This window comes from Portunus trituberculatus, chromosome 20, assembly GCF_017591435.1.
Source record: "Portunus trituberculatus isolate SZX2019 chromosome 20, ASM1759143v1, whole genome shotgun sequence".
In the NCBI taxonomy this organism is placed as follows: domain Eukaryota; kingdom Metazoa; phylum Arthropoda; class Malacostraca; order Decapoda; family Portunidae; genus Portunus; species Portunus trituberculatus.
Genome location: NC_059274.1, coordinates 12,994,443 through 13,020,397, shown reverse-complemented (window position 1 = coordinate 13,020,397; position 25,955 = coordinate 12,994,443). Strand labels below are relative to the sequence as shown.

The window sequence follows — 25,955 nt, the reverse complement described above, 5'->3', positions numbered from 1 at the left end:
CTACGCTTTCGCCACCACTACTGGCATGGGGCTGTTGACCACTTTGCTAATTATGTCCAACCAGGAAGGCACCACAAATCACTATGAGTGTCACTGCAATGACCCCCACAGACAAGTTTTGTAAATTGTAAACAAACAAAACAAGTTACTATGGTATCTAGCATGTCTTTTTTGGCTTGTTATCGTGTCACATGTGAAGTCATCCGTACAGCCACTCAGGAACTATGGATTTGTCGGGGAAAAATGAAAGCTCCCATGACGGTAGGGGAAGAAAAGAAAAGAAAAGAAAAGAAAAGAAAAGAAAAAAGTTGGGATAGTTCAGTCTGTTCTTGAGTGAAATTTTTTACTTGTAGGTCTGTTATCACGAGGCACTAGTGAATGTAGATAAAAATGAGTAGAAAATGTTAAAAAGAGTTTCCTGGAGTCCTTTAATGTTCAGTCAAATGATTTTAACAAATACTGGGACAAATATATATCACTAGAAAGCTTAGGAGTAGCTCTTTGCTGTGATATAATCATTATTGAACAAATGTAACTTATTTTTTGCTGTGGTATAACTACTACTTAACAAATGTAACTTATATGTGTATGAAAAAATCAAAAGGTAATTAACTTTTTCACAGTCAGAAACAACAAGCATCACCACATTCTCCTCATCCAACTCCGTCAAGCCAGCACCACACTCTCATCCCCAAAACAATATAAGAATAATAATTTCCAGCATTGTCATGCATCATTTTATGTTTCTGAACTACTTACTTATCAGTATATTTTCATCTTAACCCCCCCTCAAAAAAAAAAAAAAAAAAAAAAAAAAAAAAAAAAAAAACGCTCTGACATTAGTGTACTCACCACACTCATGCTTGGTGCCCTCACACCTACACAAACATTTCTTTGTAAAAGCTGATATGTGACTGGTTAAGTGTCCACCAGCTTGAAAACAATGGGCCAATGACAGGCCTTGATATATGATGGATATCCTTAAACATAAATAAACTGTGCGGTATAAAATGAGCGTGGTATTTGAGAAGCGCCACAATTGTGCCTGATGTGGTATAACATAAATGCCACGATCATGCCTCAAGGAGTATGAGGGATAATTATTGTAGGTAAGTCTGTATACACTAAAAATATTTGGACACTATTACATATTCACCAAAATTTAGTGGAAACAATATAGCCCAACTAACAAGCTAACACTTTTCTCTTCATTATTTTTTGCTTTCCATTCCAGACATAAAATATCGTGATTTCCTTTCTAATCTTTTTGCCACTTTCAAACTGTTATCATATCTTTTGACCAGCTCTCCTAAACTATTCACTACAAAAATTATCAGAAAAGATTACCTTGTGAAAAAACAAAAAAAAAAAAAACAGAGGTTAAAGCTGTCAAAATAAAAATGGGAAACAGATAAATTTATACAAATGAGGAAAGTGTTCACTGTACCTGTGTTGGGGCGATGGGTGGTCATAAAATTACTGAGGGACAAGGAGAAGTCATTAGAAGTGACCTGGTCTGTTTTGCCATCTCCCTGTGCTGCCAGGATACATGGCATCTCAGTCCCACAGTTGACTGCTTGCACATCCAGTGGCTCCACAGACAGTTGCTCTGTCCCAGAATTCATTCCTCCATGACCACTACCTGACTGCTTCAGAATGTCAGGGTGAACCATCATGACAGCAATCAGAGACAGGCTGATCAGGTGCAGCAACTGGGGAAAATCATATTTTAGTCAGACTAAGACAATTCAGCATCAAAATGAGATTAACTGTTCTGGTATGAAGTCAAGGAGTCAAGAGAATACAGGATAACTTGTGCTCATAACTGCAAACAGTATCAAAAACTTCCACCTCTCGCTTTACAAGCATTTCTTTCATATGTGTTCAAACAATTGGTTTTTATTAACATCTTTCCATCTAATGAGAAACTGCCAGATTGTCTGTTAAACACAGCTGTTCAATGAAGCTATCTTTTCATATACAGGTAACTCTTGATTTACGTGTGTTTAATTTACACGTTTTTGTTAATACGCGACCCAAAAAAAAATTATGATCAATTGAATTTGCGCAATTGGTTTGCTTTAGAGACATGTTGGATATCCGCATCCGCATCTGCGGAACATCCACATATTTTTTCACATCCACATCCATGGTTGTGATATACTGAACATCCGCGTCTGCCTCCGCATCCACATTTGTGATGAAATATATTTCCGCATCAGCATCTGCACTCTACAGAGGATGTGTGGATGCCGATGTATTTTATACAATGCACAACCTATAGATTATAGAGTAATATATAGACATGCAGTCACAGACTTGCAGAGTACTGCCTAGTGCTTACAGACTTACAGTTCAGACAGAGCTTAGAAATGTGGAGTAAAAATTATTGATGTGTGTCTAATAAATGAATTATCTAGCAAAACTAAAGCAAATAATATCACATATTCATTTCCTTTCAAACTTACACAATGTAATGTGTCTAGAATTTAGGGGAGGACAGGAGGAAGGAGCAAATTTTACATAGTGACTTTGAAGTGCAAATACATAGTAAATAAATAGCAAACTGTGAATGGTGGAATGTTAGAAACTTAGTAACGACAGATGAGTGAGTCACCATGTGTGTGTGTGTGTGTGTGTGTGTGTGTGTGTGTGTGTGTGTGTGTGTGTGTGTGTGTGTGTGTGTGTGTGTGTGTGTGTGTGTGTGTGTGTGTGTGTGTGTGTGAGGGGTGAAGAAGGAGATGGAGAGGAGGCTTATCAACCTTGCTTGTCACCTTCATCCCAACTCCTGATACCTTAATGCTGGAGAGAGAGAGAGAGAGAGAGAGAGAGAGAGAGAGAGAGAGAGAGAGAGAGAGAGAGATATTGTAATGTAATTACAATGGTAAATAATAAAAACATGTTGATTTAGCTAAATAAATAGAGTATTTTGTAAAAATTGTTTTGGACCACATCCTGCATCCCCTCTATTATCTATTGTTTCTCATGAGAATTACAAGTTCGTTTTACGCGAATTTTGATATACGCAATGCCTCTTGGAACGCATCTATCACATAAATCGTAAGTTACCTGTATTCAGTATCTTTGTAAAATAATGTAGTGAACCACACTACTACTGCTACTACTACTACTACTGCTACAACTACTACTACTACTACTACTACTACTACTACTACTACTACTACTACTACTACTACCACCACGCTAATCCGGCCCAGGTGTGGAACTACCTAAGCCGGGCCAGGTGCAGTGACCTGACCCCAGCTGAACGGTGTGATGTCACAGGCCGGATGCTCGGCCGAGGACTCCCCAGTCAGCACCAAAACTCCGGGACATACGCACCGTTCGACTATCTCCACTCGCTTGTGTGTATGATAATAAACAGCAGTAATGTACAGCTCTAGTTTACCTCTCCATCTGTGTCTTGGCTAGTCAGAGAATGCTACATTTGGTGACCCCGAGAGGGTAGGGTTCCCGTGATCGGAAGAGATGGTGTGCCACAAACTCTCCTCTCTCCTGCCGCAGCCTGTCCGTCTCCAGCTGGCGGCTGCCCCACAGGCCCTCTCCTTGGAGGAATTCTCGGTCCTCGTGGACAGAGTGCACGAGGCCTACGTGGTGTCGCCCCCCCCAGCAGACCCCGCCCTGGCCTGCCTGTGCCCCATCAACGCCGCGGCCCCGACGGACCAGCCAACCGCACCAGCAGAATCTCTCTCTCTCCACGTCCTCCAGCAACAGGCAGCGGCGACCTCAGGGGCTCGCCGTAACCCACCCCTGGATGCAGTGCCCAGCTCCACTGAGACCCGCCTTGCTTCGGTGGAGGCCTCCCTGCGGCGCCTGGAAGCTCTGCTCGCCCGCTCTCCTACCCAGACGGACGCTGGGGTCTGTTTCTCACAGGCGTTTCGGGAGGAGGCACGCAGCTGCCGACTGCCATGTGCTTTACCCCACCAGGGAAATGGGGCGGGCGGGGGCCGCTAACACCATTGCCAACCCCCGCCTCTCTTCCTTGTCTTTGCCCCGACCCGTTGCCCTGCCGCCCTATCTCTGCCTTGTCTCCGCCAGCTGTACAGCCTGCCCCGAACCCCACAGAACCTGCACTGCCTCCGCCGCTGGCCCCACAGTGTTCCGTGGCCGGCCATGACGCACCCGCATCCCCTGGACGGCCTACTGTTGCCCACACGCCGTCCCCGCCGGCGAAGCAGCGGTGCCGGGAGGGCCGGGCCTCGTCTCCTCCACCATCACGTCTGCAGCCTACTGGCGGCCGGGCTTCCACGCTGCCCACCCATCTGCGAGTCTCAGCTGGGCGCGCCTTCGCAGCCTTCGGTCGGCGCCAGGCACCCCTACTGGCCGCCCGCTCCTCCGCAGCCCGCGGAGGGCTTTGCCTCGGTCCCGCCGCCGGGGCCCGTCAGCCCACTCCCAGCTCTTCTGACTCCCCTGCGCCGTCACCTCCGCCGCAGCACCCAGAGTGGTTTCCGCCAGCCAGCGCCCGCTTCTCTGGGTGAGAGACATTTGCTCCGGGGCCCGTTTTCTGGTGGATTCCGGGGCAGAGGTGAGTGTGGTTCCGGCAGCGGTCACTGACCGCCGCGCCCAACCCCGTACGGCGTACGACCTCCTGGCCGCCAACCGCACTCCTATCGCGACGTATGGGACCCAGACGCGTCGCGTGGCCCTCCTGCCCGGCAGCTGTTTCCCGTGGGCATTTGTGTTGGCGGACGTGGAGCAGACAATCCTGGGGATGGATTTTCTCGCTGCTCACGACCTCCTGGTGGATCCACGCCGCAGATGCCTCCTACACCAGCCCTCGGCCACTATCATCTACGCGGAGCCCTGCGCGCAGCCGACGCCGTCCCTCACCACCCTCCGCCAAGCGACGCAGTTCGAGGCCCTCCTCCAGGAGTTTCCCCTCCTTACATCCCCACAGTCCGCCCCGCCTCGGGTCCAACACGGGGTACAGCACTCCATCGTGACAACTGGTCCCCCGTGCTTCGCTCGGTCCCAGCAGCTGCCCCCAGAACGTCTTCACGCAGCGCGCAAGGAGTTTAACCGCATGCTGGAGGAAGGCATTGTGCGCCCGTCTGACAGCAACTGGGCGTCGCTACTTCACATGGTGCCCAAGGTCCAGGATGGAGAATGGCGGGCTTGCGGGGATTACAGGGCCCTTAACGCCATGACCCGCCCCGACAGGTACCCTATCCCCCACGTGCTGGACTTCCACACCAAGCTCCATGGCAAGTCTATCTTCTCAAAGATCGACCTCCTGCGGGCATTCCACCAGATTCCTGTGGCAGAGGACGACGTTCCGAAGATCGCGGTGATTACGCCCTTCGGATTGTTCGAATACCCCTTTATGAACTTCAATCTTCGCAATGCCACCCAGACCTTCCAGCAGTTCATGGACAGGGTCCTGAGAGGGTTGGACTTTGTCGTCGTTTACATCGATGACATTCTCATCACGTCCTCCTCGCCTCAGCAGCATGCAGTCCACCTGTGGCAGGTGCTTAGTCGCCTTCAGGACCACGGCCTCAAACTCCACCCTCAGAAGTGCGTGTTGGGCATCCCGTCCGTGGACTTTCTGGGCCACAAGGTGGAGCCCATCCCCCAGAAGATGGCAGCCATTGAGGATTTCCCACGCCCCACAACTGTCAGGAAACTCAGGGAATTCCTGGGGATGATTAACTACTACCACCAGTTCATCCCCCAGGCCGCCGCTCTTCTGGCTCCCCTCAACAACCTCCTGAAGGGTGTTAAGAAGAACTCACCTAAGCCCCTGGACTGGGGCAAGAGGCAGAGCGTGCTTTTCAAGCCATCAAGCGCCGGCTCGTCTCCCCGACCCCCCTTACCTACCCAGTCCCCCACGTCCCAACGGTGCTCTCCACGGACGCGTTGGCGGAAGCTGTGGACGCGGCGCTACAGCAGGAAGTCGCCGGAGAGCTCAGGCCGCTTGCCTTCTTTAGCAAGCGGTTGGAACCGGCTCAGCGCTCCTACAGCGCCTTTGACAGGGAGCTCTTGGCAGTGTACGAGGCCGTGCGTCACTTTCGCCACTTCCTGGAGGGCCGTGAGTTCCACGTGCTCACAGACCACAAGCCGTTAACTCACGCCATGGCCCAGACGGGCGACAACTTCACCCCGAGTGTGTAGGCAGCTCGCCTTCATCTCTGAGTTCACCACGGACCTCAGGCACATTCGGGGGGAGGAAAACACAGTGGCTGATGCTCTCTCCCGTGGCGACGCTCCTCCCGCACGGTCGCCGCCCTGTCTCGTCCTCCACCTTTGGACTACGAAGCGGTGGCGGCAGCGCAAGAGGACGACCCGGAGCTACAGGCACTGCTTGAGGGGCCCACATCACTGCAGCTCGTTCAGCAACAGCTCCCCGACTCTCCACGGCAACTCTGGTGCGATGTGTCGTGCGGGCAGGCACGCCCATATGTGCCGCGGCCGTTCCGCCAGCAGATCTTCCGCCACTACCACTCTCTCAACCATCCTGGCATCTTGGGGACGCACCGCATCATCAGCAGGCGGGCGGTCTGGCCAGGAATGAGGAAGGAAGTTAAAGAGTGGGTCCGTACCTGCCTTCCTTGCCAGGCCGCCAAGACTCACCGCCACACCCGCACGCCACTGCAGACCATCCCCACACCCACGGAACGCTTCCACACAGTCCACATAGATCTGGTTGGCCCCCTTCCACCTTGCCGCGGCCACCGGTACCTCCTCACCTGTGTAGACCGGACCACACGCTGGGGTACCGCGATTCCGAAGCCTGACAACATGGCAGAGTGTATGGCCACCCACTTGCTCTCGGGGTGGGTGTCAAACTTCGGGGCGCCGGTCACCATCATCACCGACCAGGGGGTGCAGTTCGAGTCCCACGCCTGGGGTCAGCTCACTGCTTTCCTCGGCACGTCGCGCCAACGCACCACAGCCTATCACCCCCAGGCCAACGGGATGGTGGAGCGCTTCCACCGGCGTCTCAAGGAGGCGATTCACGCCCTCCTCCATCCTGGTGGCTGGGTTGACGCTCTCCCAATCATCCTGCTGACCTGGAGGGCCACGGAGAAGGAGGACTTACATCACACGCCGATCTGGTCTACGGGGAGGACTTGAGGCTTCCTGGCCAATTCGCGGCACCTGGGCCGCCCGCGGGACACGCTCTGGCCTTCCTTCAGGTGTTGCAGCAGGCTATGGCGAACCTCCGGCCCACTGCTCGTCCACCTGCCTCCCGCCCCACTCACTTCCCGGCGGACCTTCGTGACGCGGCAGCTGTCTTCCTGAGGACTGGCGCTACAACAGGGCCTCTTCAGCCGCTGTATGTGGGCCCATATTGTGTGCTACACAGGGGCGAGAAATACGTCACCCTCGAGATTAAGGGCCGTCCGTACATCGCTTCGTGGGACCAGGTGAAGGCGGCTCACCTGTCTCCTGCTCCGCCCACGGCGCTGCCCCTGCTCCCACAGCAGAACCTTTGCGCCTTCCTCACCCCAGGGAGGTGGCACTGTGCTGCCTGCTGCCGCGGGGCGCCACCGCGAGGATCCCCTTCTCGTCGTGGCCAGCATCCTCACCTCGCCCCATGGCAGACCAGGAGCCGCCGGCAATCCCCCAACCACCACCACCCACCTCGCCTGTCTCCCAGCCCCCATCTCCTCCTGTCACTTCTCCCGGTGTCATCACCCATTTTGGCAGGTTAAGCCAACCCAATAATTTTTTCCAGGCCTCTTAGAGGCTCCTTGCTACTCCCCTTATGCCTTTATGCCTCGTTTTTTTTTTTTTTCTTCTTTGGGGGAGGGGGGTACTGTAGTGAACCACACTACTACTGCTACTACTACTACTACTACTACTACTACTACTGCTACTACTACTACTACTACTACTACTACCACTACTACTACTACCACCATGCTAATCCAGCCCAGGTGTGGAACTACCTAAGCCGGGCCAGGTGCAATGACCTGACCACAGCTGGACGGTGTGAGGTTACGGGCCGGATGCTCGGCCAAGGACTCCCCAGTCAGCACCGAAACTCCGTGACATACGCACCGCTCGACTCATCTCCGCTCGCTTGTGTGTACGATAATAAACAGCAGTAATGTACAGCTCTAGTTTACCTCTCCATCCGTGTCTTGGCTAGTCAGAGAATACTATAATAGAATTAATACCAATGAGAAAACAAAGTATCAATATCAATAAGCATAAAAAGAATAAAAAAAGGTTGTTGCAAAGGCTTCTACATAGGTTGAACACAGCTGGGTAAACTAACAAAGTAAAGGCGTTCTTAACACAAGCTGTCCTTGCAAGTTCACACTTTTCTGATTCATATCTGATACTGATTCACATATCTAGCACATAAACAATCAAATAAAGTACTAGCACTTTAAAAAAATGAAAAAAAAAAGTATTATGTTGAAACTTCTGACATATGAAAAATTAATGTACTTACCATGTGCCATATGCCAATGACAATGGTGCCAGTGCGGACATGGCAGCAAATGAAGCAGGTCCATTCATCCTGCCATTTTCTCAGTGCCTCCAGTCGGCCCCGCACCTCCCTTAGTCGCTCCACACCCTGCATGGTGCTGCTGCCTCCTCCTCCAACACCCCTGCCCTCTAATTCCTCCTGAAAATGAATGATACTTTGTCAACCAATCAGGATATTTTAATTTTCGAAAGATTGACCAAATATTTGAATTCTCACTGTCTAGGTATTGGGGGCTACAGATTCGTAATGCTCTAAGGAACATGGTAGAAATAACAGATAATTTGATGTCATCATTATGGTAGGAGACATCAAATTATCAGTTATTTCTACCATGTTCCTTAGAGCATTACGAATCTGTAGTCCCCAATACCTAGACAGTGAGAACTCAAATATTTGGTCAATCTTTCAAAAATTAAAGTATCCTCATTGGTTCATAAAGAAAGGTTATCTTAAGGCTAGAAAGACATATTTAGCTCCTAGTTCCCACCCAGACAATACCAAACCGTATTTATGTCTCCCGTATGTTAAAAGCCTTGAAAGTATTAAGTCAGTCAGCAGAGATCTTGATGTAAATATAGCTTTTAAGTACACATCCACAATCAAATCTATCCTTGTTCACAATAATTTGAGTGTTAAAGCTGAAGGAGGTGTATATAAAATTCCCTGTAAAGATTGCAACTTAGTTTATATAGGAGAAACAGGCAGATCCTTGGATGTGAGGTTAAAAGAACACAAGAGAAGTGTAAGGAATTGTCACACTAATAATGCCAATTTTATCCATGCTTTTGATAATGACCACTCAATTGATTGGGGTTCCAGTTAAATGTTATTCAAACGTAACAATTTAAAAAAACTTAAGATTTTAGAATCAGTTTGTATACAGAACCATAAGAATTATAATCTAAATGAAGGCATGTTTAAGCTAGATCCATTAATGAGAGCATTGGTGACTAAATCCCTACCAGATCTAGGGATTAGTGGTAAAGACAGATCAGGTCCTGATAGGGTTTGAGTTAGAGATGTACTGATACCAAAATTCTGGCCGATTCCGATACCGATACCACCTAATTGGGCCGATACTGATACTACTACTTATAGTGATTACTGCACTGGACACCAGGATGATATTATATTAATTTGGTATCATCAATATCTTGTATCGAATATATCACTAAGTAGTAAATTCCTTTTAGGTATCGGAAGTATCGGCATAAAATAAGATGATACCGATACCCAAAAAATGGGCCGATACCGCCGATTCCGATACATCGGTACATCTCTAGTTTGAGTAGGGTGGAGCTCACAGGTGGGGTTGGCCAATCACACTGTGCCACGTTACTCTCATCCTCTGTCCCTCCCCCTTCTCTTGGTTGAGTTCGCTTGTATTTTTCATTCTACCTTGCACTGCTGAAGATGAAGGCAGTGGCCTTCGAAATGTCCAGAATAAATACTTCAAGTCTACAACTGTGGATTTACTGACAAGTTTATATTTACTGACAAGTTTATATTTAGGTGTTGTATTCATTGCACAGTACCATACTGCTCCATTGCACCTGTGTACACATGTCTGCATTTTTGACCAGACATATGTCTACTTTAATAATATCCAGACAAAGTTATGTCCATATATTGATGAGCCCAACAACAAGTCCACAAATTGAAGGGATTGCAGTGCTTCCTTCTTGAGTGTTCAAGCATTAGCTTCTATTGCAGGATTCTCAACCTCTTTCTTGTTAAGAACCCCCTGAGTTATAAGATCATCTACCCAAACTCCCAGTAATTTGACATGGAAAAGAATGTAAATCTAGTGACTGATACTAACTCAATATGCAATGATATACTGCAAAGGATATTAAATAAGCCATCTGAGTACCCCTGGAAATCTTGTATACCCCAAGTTGAGTACCCTGCTCTACAGGCACCTCCTTTACACATATATCCTTTCCAAACAGTCTTCCTGTCTTTCTGGCTATCTCTACTGGTTCCCTATTACTTACTGTTTTTTAATACAAGTATATGTGTGTTCTGCACATGCTTCCTTATCTATGCTGGAAACCATTGCTTCAGCTGTTTCTTCATTCACTTACAGGTTATGAAAGTCTTTCCCACACAACTTCTATTTCCTTCTATCTACATGAACTCTTCATTTCCATATACGTACCTACAGTCAGTCTCTCTCTCTCTCTCTCTGAATTTCCTACTAATGCTAACGCTCCTTATTATAATGCAAATAACTTCTGTATCTAAAGGTGAGTTCATACGTGTCAATATGCGGGTGGCAATGCTACTCATTAGAGATATCAGGTAAATTTTAGGGCCTTGTAGGTGGATCTGCAACCAGCAAAACAAGACTGACACATTGGTCTTGTTCAGCCACTAGCGCCTTTGTTTACATTGTGAAATAACACAAAAAAGGTTAGAACATGTGGTGTCCAGAGGAAGAGATGTTAGACCTAGTGATGGATAAACAGCATGTCTGGGACCCCAATATATGAGTTATACGGCAAGAAAAGCTTTCGTAGAAGTACTTTTGATGAGATCGCTGCCCTCTCCAAAGACTGTTTCCCTCTCTGCAGTGTCTTGTTGGAGGTGAGGATTGGATACTTGTTTACATTCATTTCCAACTAACCAGCTGATACTTCCCAGTCACAATATGTGAATGTGCTCCAGATAGGAGCACTCTGTCGATACTTTGAATGGGTAGCACTGCCACTCACATATTGACATGTGTGAACCTGTCTTAAGTATATGTGAAACAAAAATTGCACAAAACTACAATTTTATATGGAGGGATAGAAAAAAAATAAAATAAAATAAATCACAAAAACCTTACCCCCCTCGCCTGCACCCCACACCCGCCACTAGTGCCTTGCTGTATGGTCTCCGTGCTGCCTGTCTCCTGGACGCCTCCCTCAGAATTAGTGCCACTGTCTGGCACACCAGTCACTGCACTCTGAAAAACCTTCATTAATGAGCAACACATTCTGTACAAGACACTAGTGTAGTTACACTATGCAAGATACAATCTAAAAACAATATAAATATGTTGACATAAACAGACAGTTTGCAGATTGAATCTTTAATTCAATTTTTTCCCCCTTCATTTCATGAGTGAAAAAATGAACAGATGGATCAAACACAGCAGAAAATACATTTTCAAGAGGAAAAGATACAGTACATAGCTAAGCTGTTGTTTATGGAGCATGCTGTACAGTAAACTCTCTAAGTAATGAACCTCTGCTTATTGAATTTCAGATATAAACTCCCTTCATTTCAGCAAACACTTGCCATATTTTATGAACATTAAAAGTCATAAAATGGCGGTGTAGTTGACTGACACACAGTCAACCCAAGCCTGAACATGCTGGGCAATTACTGGTGCAGCATATCCAGTCTATTTGTCATGTGACTCTGCCCCTGCTAACATCTCTGCGGAAGTGTTGCCTCATCTCGTGGTATCCATTATGCCTCTTTAATTTCAGCACATACACCGTGTCTTGTCATGTGCTTGCAGATCAAGACACAATTTGTACTCAAAGAATGGCATCATATTTCTTCTTTTCTCATTTATTCTCCTTGTTAAATATCCCTTTGTGTGAACTGAATTATTGACCCAATGACCAACTGTATTGACTGAACACTGTACTACACACACACAAACACACTGAACTTTGATACACTCACACACTCCGCGTAGTGTAGTGGTTAGCACACTCGACTCACAATCGAGAGGGCCGGGTTCGAGTTCGGTAAGTGGAGAGGCAAATGGGCAAGCCTCTTAATGTGTGGCCCCTGTTCACCTAGCAGTAAGTACGGGATGTAACTCGAGGGGTTGTGGCCTCACTTTCCCGGTGTGTGTTGTGTGTTGATGTGGTCTCAGTCCTACCCAAAGATCGGTCTATGAGCTCTGAGCTCGCTCCGTAATGGGGAAGACTGGCTGGGTGACCAGCAGGCGACCGAGGGAACTTGAAGCGCACACATCCTTTTTTTCTTTGAATTTATGAGGACAGCACCATACATTACTTCACTGCTTGAATATAATGTACAACAGAGAGCACAGGGGATGTGTATGACCAAACGATTCTCCTACAATAACAACAAATAGTGTTTGTTAAATATATCTTAATTAACAACCTCTGGATATGACAAATTTTCATCTTTACCATCACATCCTTAATCTATATGAGTTCATTATGTTGAGGGTTTACTGTACATTTCATCAATGTATCCAAGCTATTTCCATCCCATTCATCTTCTTTGCACATCCAATCACAAAAGTACTTTTAAAACAATCTTTCATCTCTTATTTTGCTCACATGCATCACTACAGTTTAGATTCAATCCAAGTACTAAGCCAAGCCAAGCCAAGTGTAAAAAAAAAAAAATAAAAATAAATAAATAGAAAAAAAAAAAATACTCAGAGAAATAAGGGTAAAAACATCTGTCAAAACACACATTGCCTAACACCCTGGTCTGGTTGTTTTACTTACAACAACCTAACATCCCCACCATCACCACCATTTCATCATAATAATTCCTATACTTGTATGTACTGGGTAAATTAAGATTAAAGCTAGTGTGCAAAGGACAGCTCTCACCTTCAGCACACTATCCCCTATCCCACATCCCCTATATTTTTTTAAACATGTTTCTTTTTAAGGAAGAGCAAATTTGAAGGACTAACGTCACTCACCCTAGTGGCTTTTCTTGTTTGTGCAACATTATTTAGGAGAGGTACTAAAGCTCCTGTATCTGCCTTGTCTTGTCTTGTGATGTACATACTATTCATATAATAGTAATAAAGTCATGGCCATTCACTACTGATTACCAAAAATTGTAAATTTTGTCTAATGATGAAAAATACAGTTTATATATTTACAACTCTATACATACATTATTTGTCCTGCACACAAGTAATGCTATACATTGTACATACACATATTGTGCCTCCAGAAATCATATTCCCCACACCAAGCACAGAGATACATGCAAAATAATGTATTTTCTGCTATATGACACACAACACACAACTGATTTGATAAATTAAGGTAGTGAAATAATAAAATGCAAATGGCTATGAGCCAACAGCACAGAATTCAATATTCTCAGAATTCAGTTTTCTTATCTTGTGTGTTTATGTGCACAGTGGTATACAGATAACCAAGATAATGTCAATCACCTCAATCAACTTTATCCACTGATATTAGTGATTGTATATATCTGCTTTGTCCAAGTTGCTGATGGCATTCCCAGTGTACACGCTCAATTTCCTTTATGTTCTAATGAGCCTTGTGTAAGACAAATGAATATGAGTGATAATCTCATAGGTCAAGTCTACCCCATAACTCATATCTTGTGAATTATAAGACCACACAAAATGTAGAAGTGTATCCACTTTATGGAAAATTTCAGCTTTTATAGACTCATGTGCTCACCACACTTGACTGCATGTAGTAAATTCCACTGAGTTGTCCTTACCTCAAATAAATAAAAGATATTTGATAAATACAACTACTCCCATGCACACTTGATGCTAAGTTGATACACTGAAGAAGCACAAGAAGGCTCTCAGGCACATCATAGCCTAATTTAATGGCACAAACTGTATAGGTGCCAAACAAAGTTCAGTCAAGGCAGTGAACATCTGACTCTTCACATTGCCAGAAATAATGGATAAACATGGCAACATGTCTCCCTAATTAATGCAGTAAAGGAAAATAAGATAAGAAAATATTTTATTTAACATTTACCAAAATTCAAAAGGCTAAGGAAAATTCAAGATAAGCTAATCATCTTGGTCCAATTAATAACTTATCAGAGACTTAAGAGTTCAATCCTACCACCACCACCAACAGTGCCAAAATTTGCGATGAGAAATTTGTCTAAAGGTAGGAAACATTGAACATGAGAAGACACTGCTATGGTCTAAACCTATGACAAGATACCAATGATGACAGTGATTCTAACACCTTAGTACCAATTAAATAAAAGGTCTGAGTATTTTTTGGTCAGCCATAATGGTCTTCTCACTAAATATTCCTTGCTACATTGTATGCATATTTTAGCCTTCTAGTAACAGAAAACAGTCATTTAATTTGTCCTCATTCACTATACAGTTGAATCTTACATTCTACTGCATCTTATACAGCTAGAAATAAAGCAATTTTCATTACAATAGCCATCATTCATTATTGAATTAGTATCAAAAACAATTCCTGGAAATCAAATAAGAATACTAAATATACTCAATAAAATAATTGAGATTATAGCAGTCTTAACAAGCACACATTACCAACATCATATGCATGCTAAAAGATTAGTTAGTATCACACAAGTCTTAACAAGTCTCTATTTACATGTGTAGGCTGCAGTGAAGCCTCCTGTGTGTAATCTGTGACATTATCACCACTCCGCACCACCATTTCCTCCTGATCCATTAATATTCTCCTTATTCTATCTCGCCGCAATGCTTGTCTGTATGCAGCAGCTAACATGGCTATCCTTGGGTGAGGTTACCTAAAATCAAATTAAATAATTGGTGAATACTTGAGGGCAATGGCAACAGTGAAAGGAAGGGATTATTTGAACTCCATTTAATGATGAAAAATAAAAGAGGCTGAAAATCCTTCTTTTCTAAAGGCAAAACTTGACAAAGTTGCCTTACACACAGTAAAACCTCACACTATCTTTTCTTGTACAATCTAATCTCCCTGAGTTTATATCTCAGGTTATCATCCCAAACTATACATACATCTACAGCAGTAACATTTCCTCTCCCCCTTGTTCTTTCTACCTGATTGACATTTATGAACATGACCTAAACAAGTGTCTGTCCTTCAAGTAACCCTTCAAACCTTTTGACCCAGTCTAAAGTACTTGTTTGGTTATTTAAACTGAATTACTTATATGAAGAACAAACAAAATATAAATAAAAACCCCTTAAAAAACAGTAGTTTAGGTTTTCTAATAAAAAAAATCAATAGATTAAAAAGGCTACTTTCCTCATAACCACTCTCCATTGCAGCAAGGATCTTTTCAATTATTACTTGGCTCACATAGAAGGGCTCTCATGGCAGTTCCGTTCAGCTTGCATCTCCTAACAGAAGGCACTGCTGCCACTACCAATCTTCAATACTAATACTGAATGTTCCCATCACATTTGATTTATCATTTGATATCCAATCAAGTGTTATCACTTCTCATGCCACCCACACACAAGTGTCACGCCTTGTGGAGGCAGGTTTGAAATACTATCAGTTACAATACATGATGGCCAGGTTTTGTGTGTAGCATGTTGCTGCACCATCATACAATTAAGCTATATATATTACAGGGATAACATAATCTCATTGACATTTGTAGGGAATCACAGGTTTTACTGGCCTTTGTTTCTTTAACTCCAGCTGACAACTCCAGCAATAATGAAAGCTAATGAGGTATGCACATGACTAGTTAGGTTAGGTTAAGTTGGGTTGAGTCAGGTTTCAAACTTGATTTTATTTTACCTAGGTTGTTTTTATGATTAGTTCAGTTTCTTCGGTCAGAACTCCATTAGGTAAAAGTCAAGAATAGGACCTCCTTTCTAATCATTAAAACAAGCAAGCAAGATGATAAAGTACTTACTATACAACATGTCTGTGATGTTTTTAATGTGGGGACGGCTTTTGTAAGGCTATAGTAATTGAATGAATATTCCAGTGCCTCCAGAATCTAAGTCCACAATGATTTGGTTGGTTGTTAAAGTTTCGTACAATAAACTCTAGATGATTTGTTCTTACTATTTAAAAAATTTTCAGTAAGTACACTAACTGCCGCAAATGAATAACAACACTGCAATAGGTCCAGGAATGTGCGGTGTTTGGGGAGTTTTCTCTAAGTCCAGCAAGCTGTGGCGAGCCATGCTCCAGCCAGTGATTTCTAATATGGCGACAGACAGGTGTATGGATTGTGACCTTGGGTTATTTGCATTTGTTTTGAAATATAGTTAGGTTTGTTAAGGTTAGGTTAGTAAATTTTCCTAATTTTTCATTAAAAGACGGCTGTTTTTGTCCTTATAATTTTTTCGGATTGCCATATTTTGCCTTTTTTGGCTCCCCCCCGAAACCCCTGATTCCCCACAGTCCCCCAAGTTTGTTGGAGCAGGTGTGGGGGGGGGGGGATGGAGGAAAAGAAGGAGGTCCTATTCTTGACTTTTACCCTCCTTTATTTTCCAATCACCCTGCCTGCAGGTTGAGTGGGTGGAACAGGAAAACCAGGCAATTCCAATGGAAATAAACCTCAAATTTGTGTGGATCATGTAAAAACAAACAATGAATAATTATGTGCAAAATTGTAAAAATCACCAGAGTAAGGAAAGACTAGTATAAAGTAAAAATTTTCCCTAAGTTATCCCAATCAAAAGTTTTAGACCATCGTAAAAGTAACTGGGGTGTCTCTTTCCAGCCAGCAAACACAACATTCACTCCATACCGTTATTAGTGCACCAATTACTACGTGACACTACTGTTCTTTCACCCACGTACAAAACACACACACTCCAGTCGTGTTATGTCAAATTACATTACAGTAATGTTTGCCTGGTACCGCTGGCAACCCATCCATGTAATGACTAAGAAACCCCATCACATGACACTTCCACTTCCCCTACCCTTTGTCAAGTAATGTCTGGGGAAGCAGTGACGCTCAGCAGTATTAGTTCTTTCAACACCAAAAACAGCAACTCTCAATACGATGTGACGTGGGATTATAATTACCAACTACAACCCAAAACAAACGCATACTTGAAACAGGTGTTATGATTTTTCTTTCATACGTATATAACAACTCCACCACACAAGCAAAACACAACCCAAACACCACCATGACCGTAATGAAAGCAAGTACCGCTTTCACTGGTCCCAGTTCTACTTTGTAAATATTATTATTGTACAGCATTATCGCGATATGGTAAGGGTGTGTGAGGAGTTACTAACAGGAGTGTGGGCGTGACGTAATGACACAAGCATCTTCCCTCGCTCACCTAGCCTACCCCAACCTTTCTTCAACTTCTAGCACACTTACCTGAACACTGCCACTAGTTGTGATACCCTGATAACCCCCATATAGGAGAGAAACACAGCACTTACACGTAGTAACTTTGATCCGTCCGGACTTCAGTGACGGACTATGGAGGACTGCCTCTCACAGTTGCCAACTACTGGCAACTACTTGCTCATATGAGTGTACAGTTTTATAGGGATGGATGAAGTGTGCAAGTCGAGCAACACATAACGTTAAATAGTAAATAAAATGAAATAAATCCTTAGGGAAGGGCAGAACCTGAAAAAATGATGAGTTCTACCTTGTATATTCCTTGAGTTCCACCTACAAGTCACACGAGCTAAATTTTAAGCTGCGTGTATTATCCCTACTATTTGTCCTCCCACTTCGCGTTCTATTTTGCACATTCATATTATTTTCTATCACCTTCTGACTTAATATCTACACAAGCAGCAAAAATATGAACCAATGTCATCTACTACGGAAGATGAATAGCAAGGTCCAGTAAGAAAATTTATTTGGTTGGCAACAGTGAAGCAAGTCAACAAAACGCAGGCGCCGCCAAGGTAGTAGTAGTGCAGTGTTGCCATTTCATGGATATCATCACAAATTTGTGAATAAAACCAGAATTTGTATATCTTTATTATGGAGTAAATTATTTATTCTATGGATTTTTCGTGAAAAGTAAGCTATAAGTAGGTACGTAAAAAAAAAAAAAAAAAAAAAAAAAAAAAAAAATATATATATATATATATATATATATATATATATATATATATATATATATATATATATATATATATATCAAACGTTTGTACATTCTTAAATGCGTCCCCACAGAACACATAAATATAGCTCCTATATTGATGCGTTTTCTTTCTGTACGGCGTACGTCTTCTCTCCCCTCTATAAATACTATAGTAGTCTCCACATAACTTAACGGTCCCACTTATTGAGATAAGGTAGATTCACACGTGTCAATATGCCGCTGAAAATGCTAGCCGCTAGCAGTATCGAGACTCGGACACTCGAGAGGGCCCTGCTAGCCGGAACACGTTCACACATAGCGGCTGGGAAGTAGGTGGATGGCCTTATACGAAGAATGTTCATCTCAACAAAAAACTGCACAATTGCCATCAAATTAAATCATCACAAGTATTATATAGGGAGGCGGTGGCGTTGTGGATAAGGTGGCGAGCGTGGGATGGGGCATACGTCCTCACGTAAGTTCGTATCCCAACACATACAGCTTTGAAGCTATGCCATTTGTCGAGTGGTTTAAAGTTACCTATATGTCACCATGATACACAGGCTCTAGGTGGTTATACCAAAGATGTGCTTGGGGGTGATATGGGTGCTACTATGAATAAAATTGCCTGCGCCACTAATGGCGGGAAGTTGAACAACGCTTCCCACATATACGCTTCCAAGTATACCTACAGGCGCTATAGGCCACAATATATATATATATATATATATATATATATATATATATATATATATATATATATATATATATATATATATATATATATATATATATATATATATATATATATATATATATATATATATATATATATATATATATATATATATATATATATATATATATATATATATATATATATATATATATATATATATATATATATATATATATAAACATGGTGTCCCGCGAGTTAAGGTACATACGCAGGGATATGATAGTTCAAGTGGATCTGATTAAAAAATAATCTATTAACATATGCTATTTTTTGCTTTATTTAGTTAAAAATTGAAAGTGAAAATAGAGCGGTGACGTGTGTTGCGGGAACCACTTGGGCAGAATGGAGGAGGATCAGCAGCAGCAGCAGCAGCATTAGGACGCCGCCGTGTGTCGCTGTAACCTGTAATATCAAGATAATGTGTACAATGCAAACACCCAAATACCTACAAAAACTATTCAAAGATGAGATTATTATTTTTGTTGGTTTATAAATGAAAAGAATGTAGCCTATATTAAACATGACACAGCGTTATTTTATTACACCGTTTTATTCGTATTTGGCAACTCATCACAGCTGGCCAGAGTCTCGTAGCGATGAGTTCCCGCGCTTGTAAATTAATGTCAAGGCTCACAAGCCTCCTTTCATGTGTTCCTGCGTCCTTGAATATTCAAGGCTCACAAGCCTCTTGTCATGATGTGTTCCCGCATCCTGTAAATGTCACAATTAAGACATTATTTAAGTTTTCTAACATTATTAAATTTCGTTCATGACAAGAGGCTTGTGAGCCTTGAATATTAAAGGACGCAGGAACACATGACAGGAGGCTTGTGAGCATTAACATTAATTTACAAGCGCGGGAACTCATCGCTACGAGACTCTGGCCAGCTGTGATGAGTTGCCAAATACGAATAAAACGGTGTAATAAAATAACGCTGTGTCATGTTTAATGTAGGCTACATTCTTTTCATTTATAAACCAACAAAAATAATAATCTCATCTTTGAATAGTTTTTGTAGGTATTTGGGTGTTTGCATTGTACACATTATCTTGATATTACAGGTTACAGCGACACACGGCGGCGTCCTAATGCTGCTGCTGCTGCTGAGTGCTGATCCTCCTCCTTCATTCTGCCCAAGCGGTTCCCGCAACACACGTCACCGCTCTATTTTCACCTTCAAATTTTAACTAAATAAAGCAAAAAACAGCATATGTTAATAGAATATTTTTAATCAGATCCACTTGAACTATCATATCGCTGCGTATGTACCTTAACTGGCGGGACACCCTGTATATATATATATATATATATATATATATATATATATATATATATATATATATATATATATATATATATATATATATATATATATATATATATATATATATATATATATATATATATATATATATATATATATATATATATATATATATTGTTACGCAGCCCCCACGTCCTTCCAGCCTCCACAGCCACGACAGGTACGCACTTAACCTCAGCGGCAGCCTAGGACAGCACAGGACAGGACGGCAACAGACACAGGGATACTTCTGGCGAAGGTCCGGGCTAACAAGAGAAAGCGAGGAACGAGTACTCAACAGACTCAGGCAGACTTATTCAGAAAGGCAGGGTAAAAAGAAACACTTGGCACAACTCCTTCAGTTTATTGGAGTGTAATACAGTACAGTACAGGACAGCACAAGGTGGCACACACGACGAGAGCGAAGGGCGGAGAAGACAGCGATGACTGGGGCACGTCGAGAGCGAAGGAAGGAGACGAAGAACAGGGGACGAATCGAATCGAATCGAAAATAGAAAGTGAAAGAAGGGGAGGGGGAAGTGGGGATAGTTGGAAGGATACGGGATTAGAAGAAGTGAGGTGCAGTGGGAGAAACAAGTCAATGGGGCTTAACCCAGGCGCAAGTTAGGAGAGTTGTTTGTGTAGACCTAGAGCATGTAGTGTCGTTGTCGGGAGGACCGCACCAAGGGAGACAAGGCACCCGCCAGAGAGAGCAATCACCAGCCGAAACCAGCCAAGCACAAGACCGCCACAGCCACGGACGCCGCCCGCCTAACCAAGCGCCAGGGCTGACCCCCGCATGGATGTAGCCGGCTGAGACAAATGAGTGACAGTCAGAGCAGAAAGTTTTTTTTTTTCTTTATTTTTTTTTGGGGTGTCTTTTATTAATTCTTTATCAGAGAAGGAAAGAGGAAGAAAGTACATCCGTATAGCGGAGGGACCTACAGTTTTACGTGGAATCCGAACCACGGAGAGGTGGAGAGGGAGTGGCAGATGGAGGGATATGAAGTTTTTACTGAGTGATTATGAGATGAGTGAGGTGGTATTGACCCTTTGCTAGCTGGCTCGTGGTGGAGACCCGGATGTTCTGGTTCGTCCTGGAGAGATCAACCTGCTATGGAGATAAGAAGAACGATTAAATGGGTCAATTTGGTGGGGGGCGGTGGTTAGGGGGAAGAGGGTATGGTTGCGAAAAATGGATGACTTGACGGCAAGATGACTGACACTTCCGCACCCAACTACCTCTGTGGCGGGGGGATGAAAATGTTCCCGCGTTTTGTGCGTTCACAGTTCTTTCCATCAGTACTGGCCACTCCGTAACAGACACAGGGAGTGCCACTACCGGAACGTCATGCCGACGGCCGGGGGTCCCCATTGCCGTGCTGTCAGTGGGAAGAGTGCGGTTGTGCTCGTCATTCGCCCAGCATTTGCCGCTCTCAACTACCTCTGTGGAGGGGATGAAAATGTTCCCGCGTTTTGTGCGTTCACAGTCCCTTCCATCAGTAGTGGCCGCTCTGTAACTGACACAGGGGGTGCCACTACCGGAACGTCATGCAGACGGATTTTTTTTTTTTTTTTTTATAAAGGAGGGGGGTGAAGGAAGAAGCTAGCTATGAGGAAAAGGTGGTGGGAAGAGAAGTATGAAAGAAAGTAAGAGATGATAGTGTGTGGGCTTAACCACGAAGCTCTTATTACCATTGTTTTTTTTATATATAATAAATATATTTTCCATTAATTTGTATTTATTTAGTTTGCGTTCCTCCAATGCTTTTTATGTTGCAATTGCTCTACCAGAAACACAGCTCTCCCTATAACGCGGACTCTGGGGATCATGAACTTGTACATTTTTGGTAGAGAGAGGGAGAGAGAGGACATTCTCTTCTGATTTCTAAATAATAATCCCCAAGAGAAACACAGCTAAACCCTATATAAAGGAAAAGACTGAGCAGAGCTGCAACAGATATGCATTGTGCTAGTATATTTTTATAGTATAATGTTTGTTAGGTTACAAAAACCTATGCCTTGGCAACTTGCCCTTTGAAAACACATAATACTGATACTACTACTACTACTAATAATAATAATAATAATAGAAGTTTGTGAGTTAATGATTTTATTAAGTTGGAAGTGTTAGTAGTTAGTATTAAGCAGACATTTAGTTGTTATTCGGAAACTAGAGTTAGGAATTTAAGAAAGGATAGGAAGGAAAGGATAAGGAGAGGAAAATGTTGCTTGTAGATTCCCTGCAGGAGAGGTGATCCTACGTCCTTCTTCATCCACATCACAGATTCATCTGTAAGAAACTAGAAAAACGGACGGAGACTAGGCTGGGGCCCATTTATATATCCCCCGTCGCTACTCTATACTGCCATTGGCTCACCCATGAGCCAATCACGGGTGGTTTATCCACCTACTTCCTTTTTCTCATATCCGGTCTCGCCTCAACACCACACTATAAATAAAATTGCCTGCGCCACTAATGGGCGGAAGCTGTACAGCGATTCTCATACACTCTTCAAGTGTGCCTACAGGCACTATAGGCCTTATCGTAAAAAAAAAAGAAAAGAAAACATCTGCCAGCCAAAACAGTGGTGCCAACTAATCAGCACTGCAAACGCTAACTTCATTACCACCCCCTGCGTCGCCGCAACACTGCCCTCCCCCCACAAAAATAGTCATCCCAACTATTCATCATCACTTTTCACACATGTAGTCTGTCCACCACTGAGGTCTTTTCTTCGTTCTGAGGGGGCGAGATACACACGATTCACTGACAGCCTCGTTCCCTGGGTCCCCACAACACACTCTGCAACATTAATTGTCTATTCCACCGTCACCCTCCACCTCGCTGTCGCTCCCCATCTCACTGTCTGGCGACGAGGGTGGTCCCTGCTGGCCCCACGTGAAGTGTCCTCCATAGCAGCCCACGGCCGATCGACGTGAACAATGCTCGGCCGCCTACTTGTGCCATAGCCCAGCTTGTATAGGTGACGGCCGAAAGTCGTTGCAGAATGGTGTACGGGCCTTCCCAGTAGCTCTGCAGCTTCGGAGAGAGGCCTCGTTTCTTGCAGGGATTATACAGCCAAACTCGGTTCCCCACCGCATACTGGCGCGCATCTGGTACAGTACCAGCGGGTTATGGCTTGCCCTGCGAGGCGAAGATTGCTCGACACCTGTCGCCGCGTGGCCACCATCCGCTGTTGCAACGTCGCTACAAACTTAGGGGCCGTTTGTGGTAGCTCGTCCCCAGGTGGTCGTCCAGTGGCTAGGTCCAAAGGCAGCCGCATCTCTCGACCAAACATCATCCGGGCGGGAGTGTAACCTGTGGCATCCTGCTGCGCAGACCGGTGTGCCATCAGGGTAAACGGCAGCCACAAGTCCAAATCTTGCTAGTCAGAGCTGCAGTACTTGGCCAGTTCTTCTGCCAACGTCCTGTTAAAGCACTCCACCATGCCGTCGCTCTGGGGGTGGAGTGGGATGGTGCGCGTCTGGTGGATTCCCAGCAGCTCACAGCACTGCCAGAACATCCTCCACTGAAACTCCCGGCCCTGGTCCGAGTGCAGCTCTCCTGGTATGCCAAACCTGGTGAAAAACTCTCTTATCAGTACTCCAGTTATGGTTTCTGCCTCGTGGTCTGGAATCCCATACGCCTCTGGCCACTTGGAGAAGTAGTTCATAGCCACCAGATTGTAGCGGTTACTTCGGGGCGTACACGGCAGTAGCCCCGTGATATCCACCGCTACCCTCTACCCTCATGGATGCGCCGGATTGGTACAGCTGCAGCGGTGCTCGGGTGCGTCGCGCCGGCCCCCTCTGGCGGCGCAAGTGTGGCACAGCTTGCACCACTCCTCCACATCCCGTCTCATGCCGATCCAATAGAGGCGTTGGCGCAGACGGTACAGCGTCTTCTTGCGTCCCAGGCGCCCACCAGAGACGCCAGTATGAGCTTCCTCCAGCAGCTTGGCTCGCAGGGAGAGAGGCACTACCAGCAGCCACGAGCGTTCGATTCTTCAGTCCCAAAAGGAGAACAATGTTTGATATTGTCTACAGATATATGTTCCTTAAAGATACTATAGCAGAGACTCTATAACTCTATAACCTATATGATATAGTTCTATATAACATAAGACTGTAAAAGAGTATTTGCAGGAGGACAATTTATATATATATATATATATATATATATATATATATATATATATATATATATATATATATATATATATATATATATATATATATATATATATATATATATATATATATATATATATATATATATATATATATATATATATATATATATATATATATATATATATATATATTTGTTAAATTATATGAATTGTTGCAGATGAAACTAGCTCTTTGGTTAAAGCTTGTTCACACGAGTCAATTTGCGACTGATATTGCAAGTCGGTAGATTTTTCGACCGGCGACTGGAAAAAACAGTCGCAAAACAAGATCAACAAGTTGGTCTTGTTCAGTCGATTTCAATCAATCAATGGGTGTGAAAAGCACCAGGCAACTAGGTCATATGGCGCTATGGTAAGCAAAGGGGAGTGGTAAGGATAATGGTAGGGCTATGGGTCTAGTGGGTGTTGGGATGGGAAGTGTACCTTATGGTAAAGTCATTATATCAAGTTAAGAGCATTGATTTGTTCTAGGTAGGAGATGAGGTGTTCTGCAGAGAAGGTTTGTGACTGAGAATATCACAGAGCCTTGGAGGATGGGAGAGGGATGCTAAATGGGGGAAGGCAGTTGTTCGGGCAGCTGTATGTGTAGGGCAGGAGAGGAGGATATGGGAGACAGAGAGGGCTTCATTACAAGTTGGGCATAATGAAGGTGAAGAGTTGTTCATGAAGTAAGAGTGGGTGAGGTTGGTGTGACCAATACATAACCGAGCCAGTGTTATTTTCGTACGTCTATTTTGGTGCCACGTGTTCAACCAAGGAGAAATAGTAGAGTTTGACTGCAAGTAATTTGTTTTTTTGTGAGTTTGGATCAGGAGGACTGCCAACGGTCATACAAGTATTTGCGGAAGAATGGAAAGTAGTCCGAACATGGAATATACTGAAGAGTCGGGGTACCCGATGATGCGGCCGTGCGAGCCAAAAAGTCCACTCGCTCACTGCCAGGTATACCCACATGGCTCGGGACCCAGTAGAAATGGACGGTTTTTTTTCCGTGTTGAAAGACGGAAAAGCCAGTCCTGGATTTTGCGGACTAATGGATTAGTAGATGCAATAGCTTGGATAAGTGACAGGGAATTAGCAGAGGAGTCAATGAAGATAGTAAAAGATGATGATGGATAACTGGAGATATATTTTAGGGCATAGAGGATGGCATATAATTCAGTGGTAAGAACACTGGAGACTGATGGCAGGCAAAACTGTAAGTGTTGATTAGGAAAGAGGATGGCAAAACCGAAGCCATCAGCAGACTTGGACCCATCTGTATAAACTGGGGTATCTGCACTATGTGTCAAAATGTGTTAAAGAAAGTGGGCCCTCAGAACAGGAGGGGAAGTCTTAGAGTTGTATACCACAGAAGTGCATATTGAAAGGAGAGGAAGTAGCCAGGGCGGGAAGGTGTGACAATGAAATGGAAGAATATCCAAGTTGAGAATATGAGAAGAAGGAAGGGTTAACATGCGGA

At 44.0% G+C, this 25,955-nt stretch overlaps 1 protein-coding gene across 1 annotated transcript in view; it reads right to left on the bottom strand.

Annotated features, from left to right (window-relative positions):
• LOC123506641 overlaps positions 1–23,653 on the bottom strand; it is a 36,067-nt gene extending 12,414 nt beyond the window's left edge. The window contains exons 1-9 of the mRNA XM_045258889.1: positions 23,427–23,653; positions 21,623–21,817; positions 20,440–20,563; positions 19,628–19,704; positions 17,808–17,830; positions 17,528–17,640; positions 11,301–11,420; positions 8,429–8,605; positions 1,448–1,712 (exon numbers count right to left, since the gene is read on the bottom strand). Of these exons, the coding sequence (XP_045114824.1) occupies positions 1,448–1,712; positions 8,429–8,605; positions 11,301–11,420; positions 17,528–17,640; positions 17,808–17,830; positions 19,628–19,704; positions 20,440–20,563; positions 21,623–21,817; positions 23,427–23,653 (1,321 nt within the window). The remainder of the gene's footprint in view (positions 1–1,447; positions 1,713–8,428; positions 8,606–11,300; positions 11,421–17,527; positions 17,641–17,807; positions 17,831–19,627; positions 19,705–20,439; positions 20,564–21,622; positions 21,818–23,426) is intronic.
• Between the last annotated feature and the right edge of the window lie 2,302 nt (positions 23,654–25,955).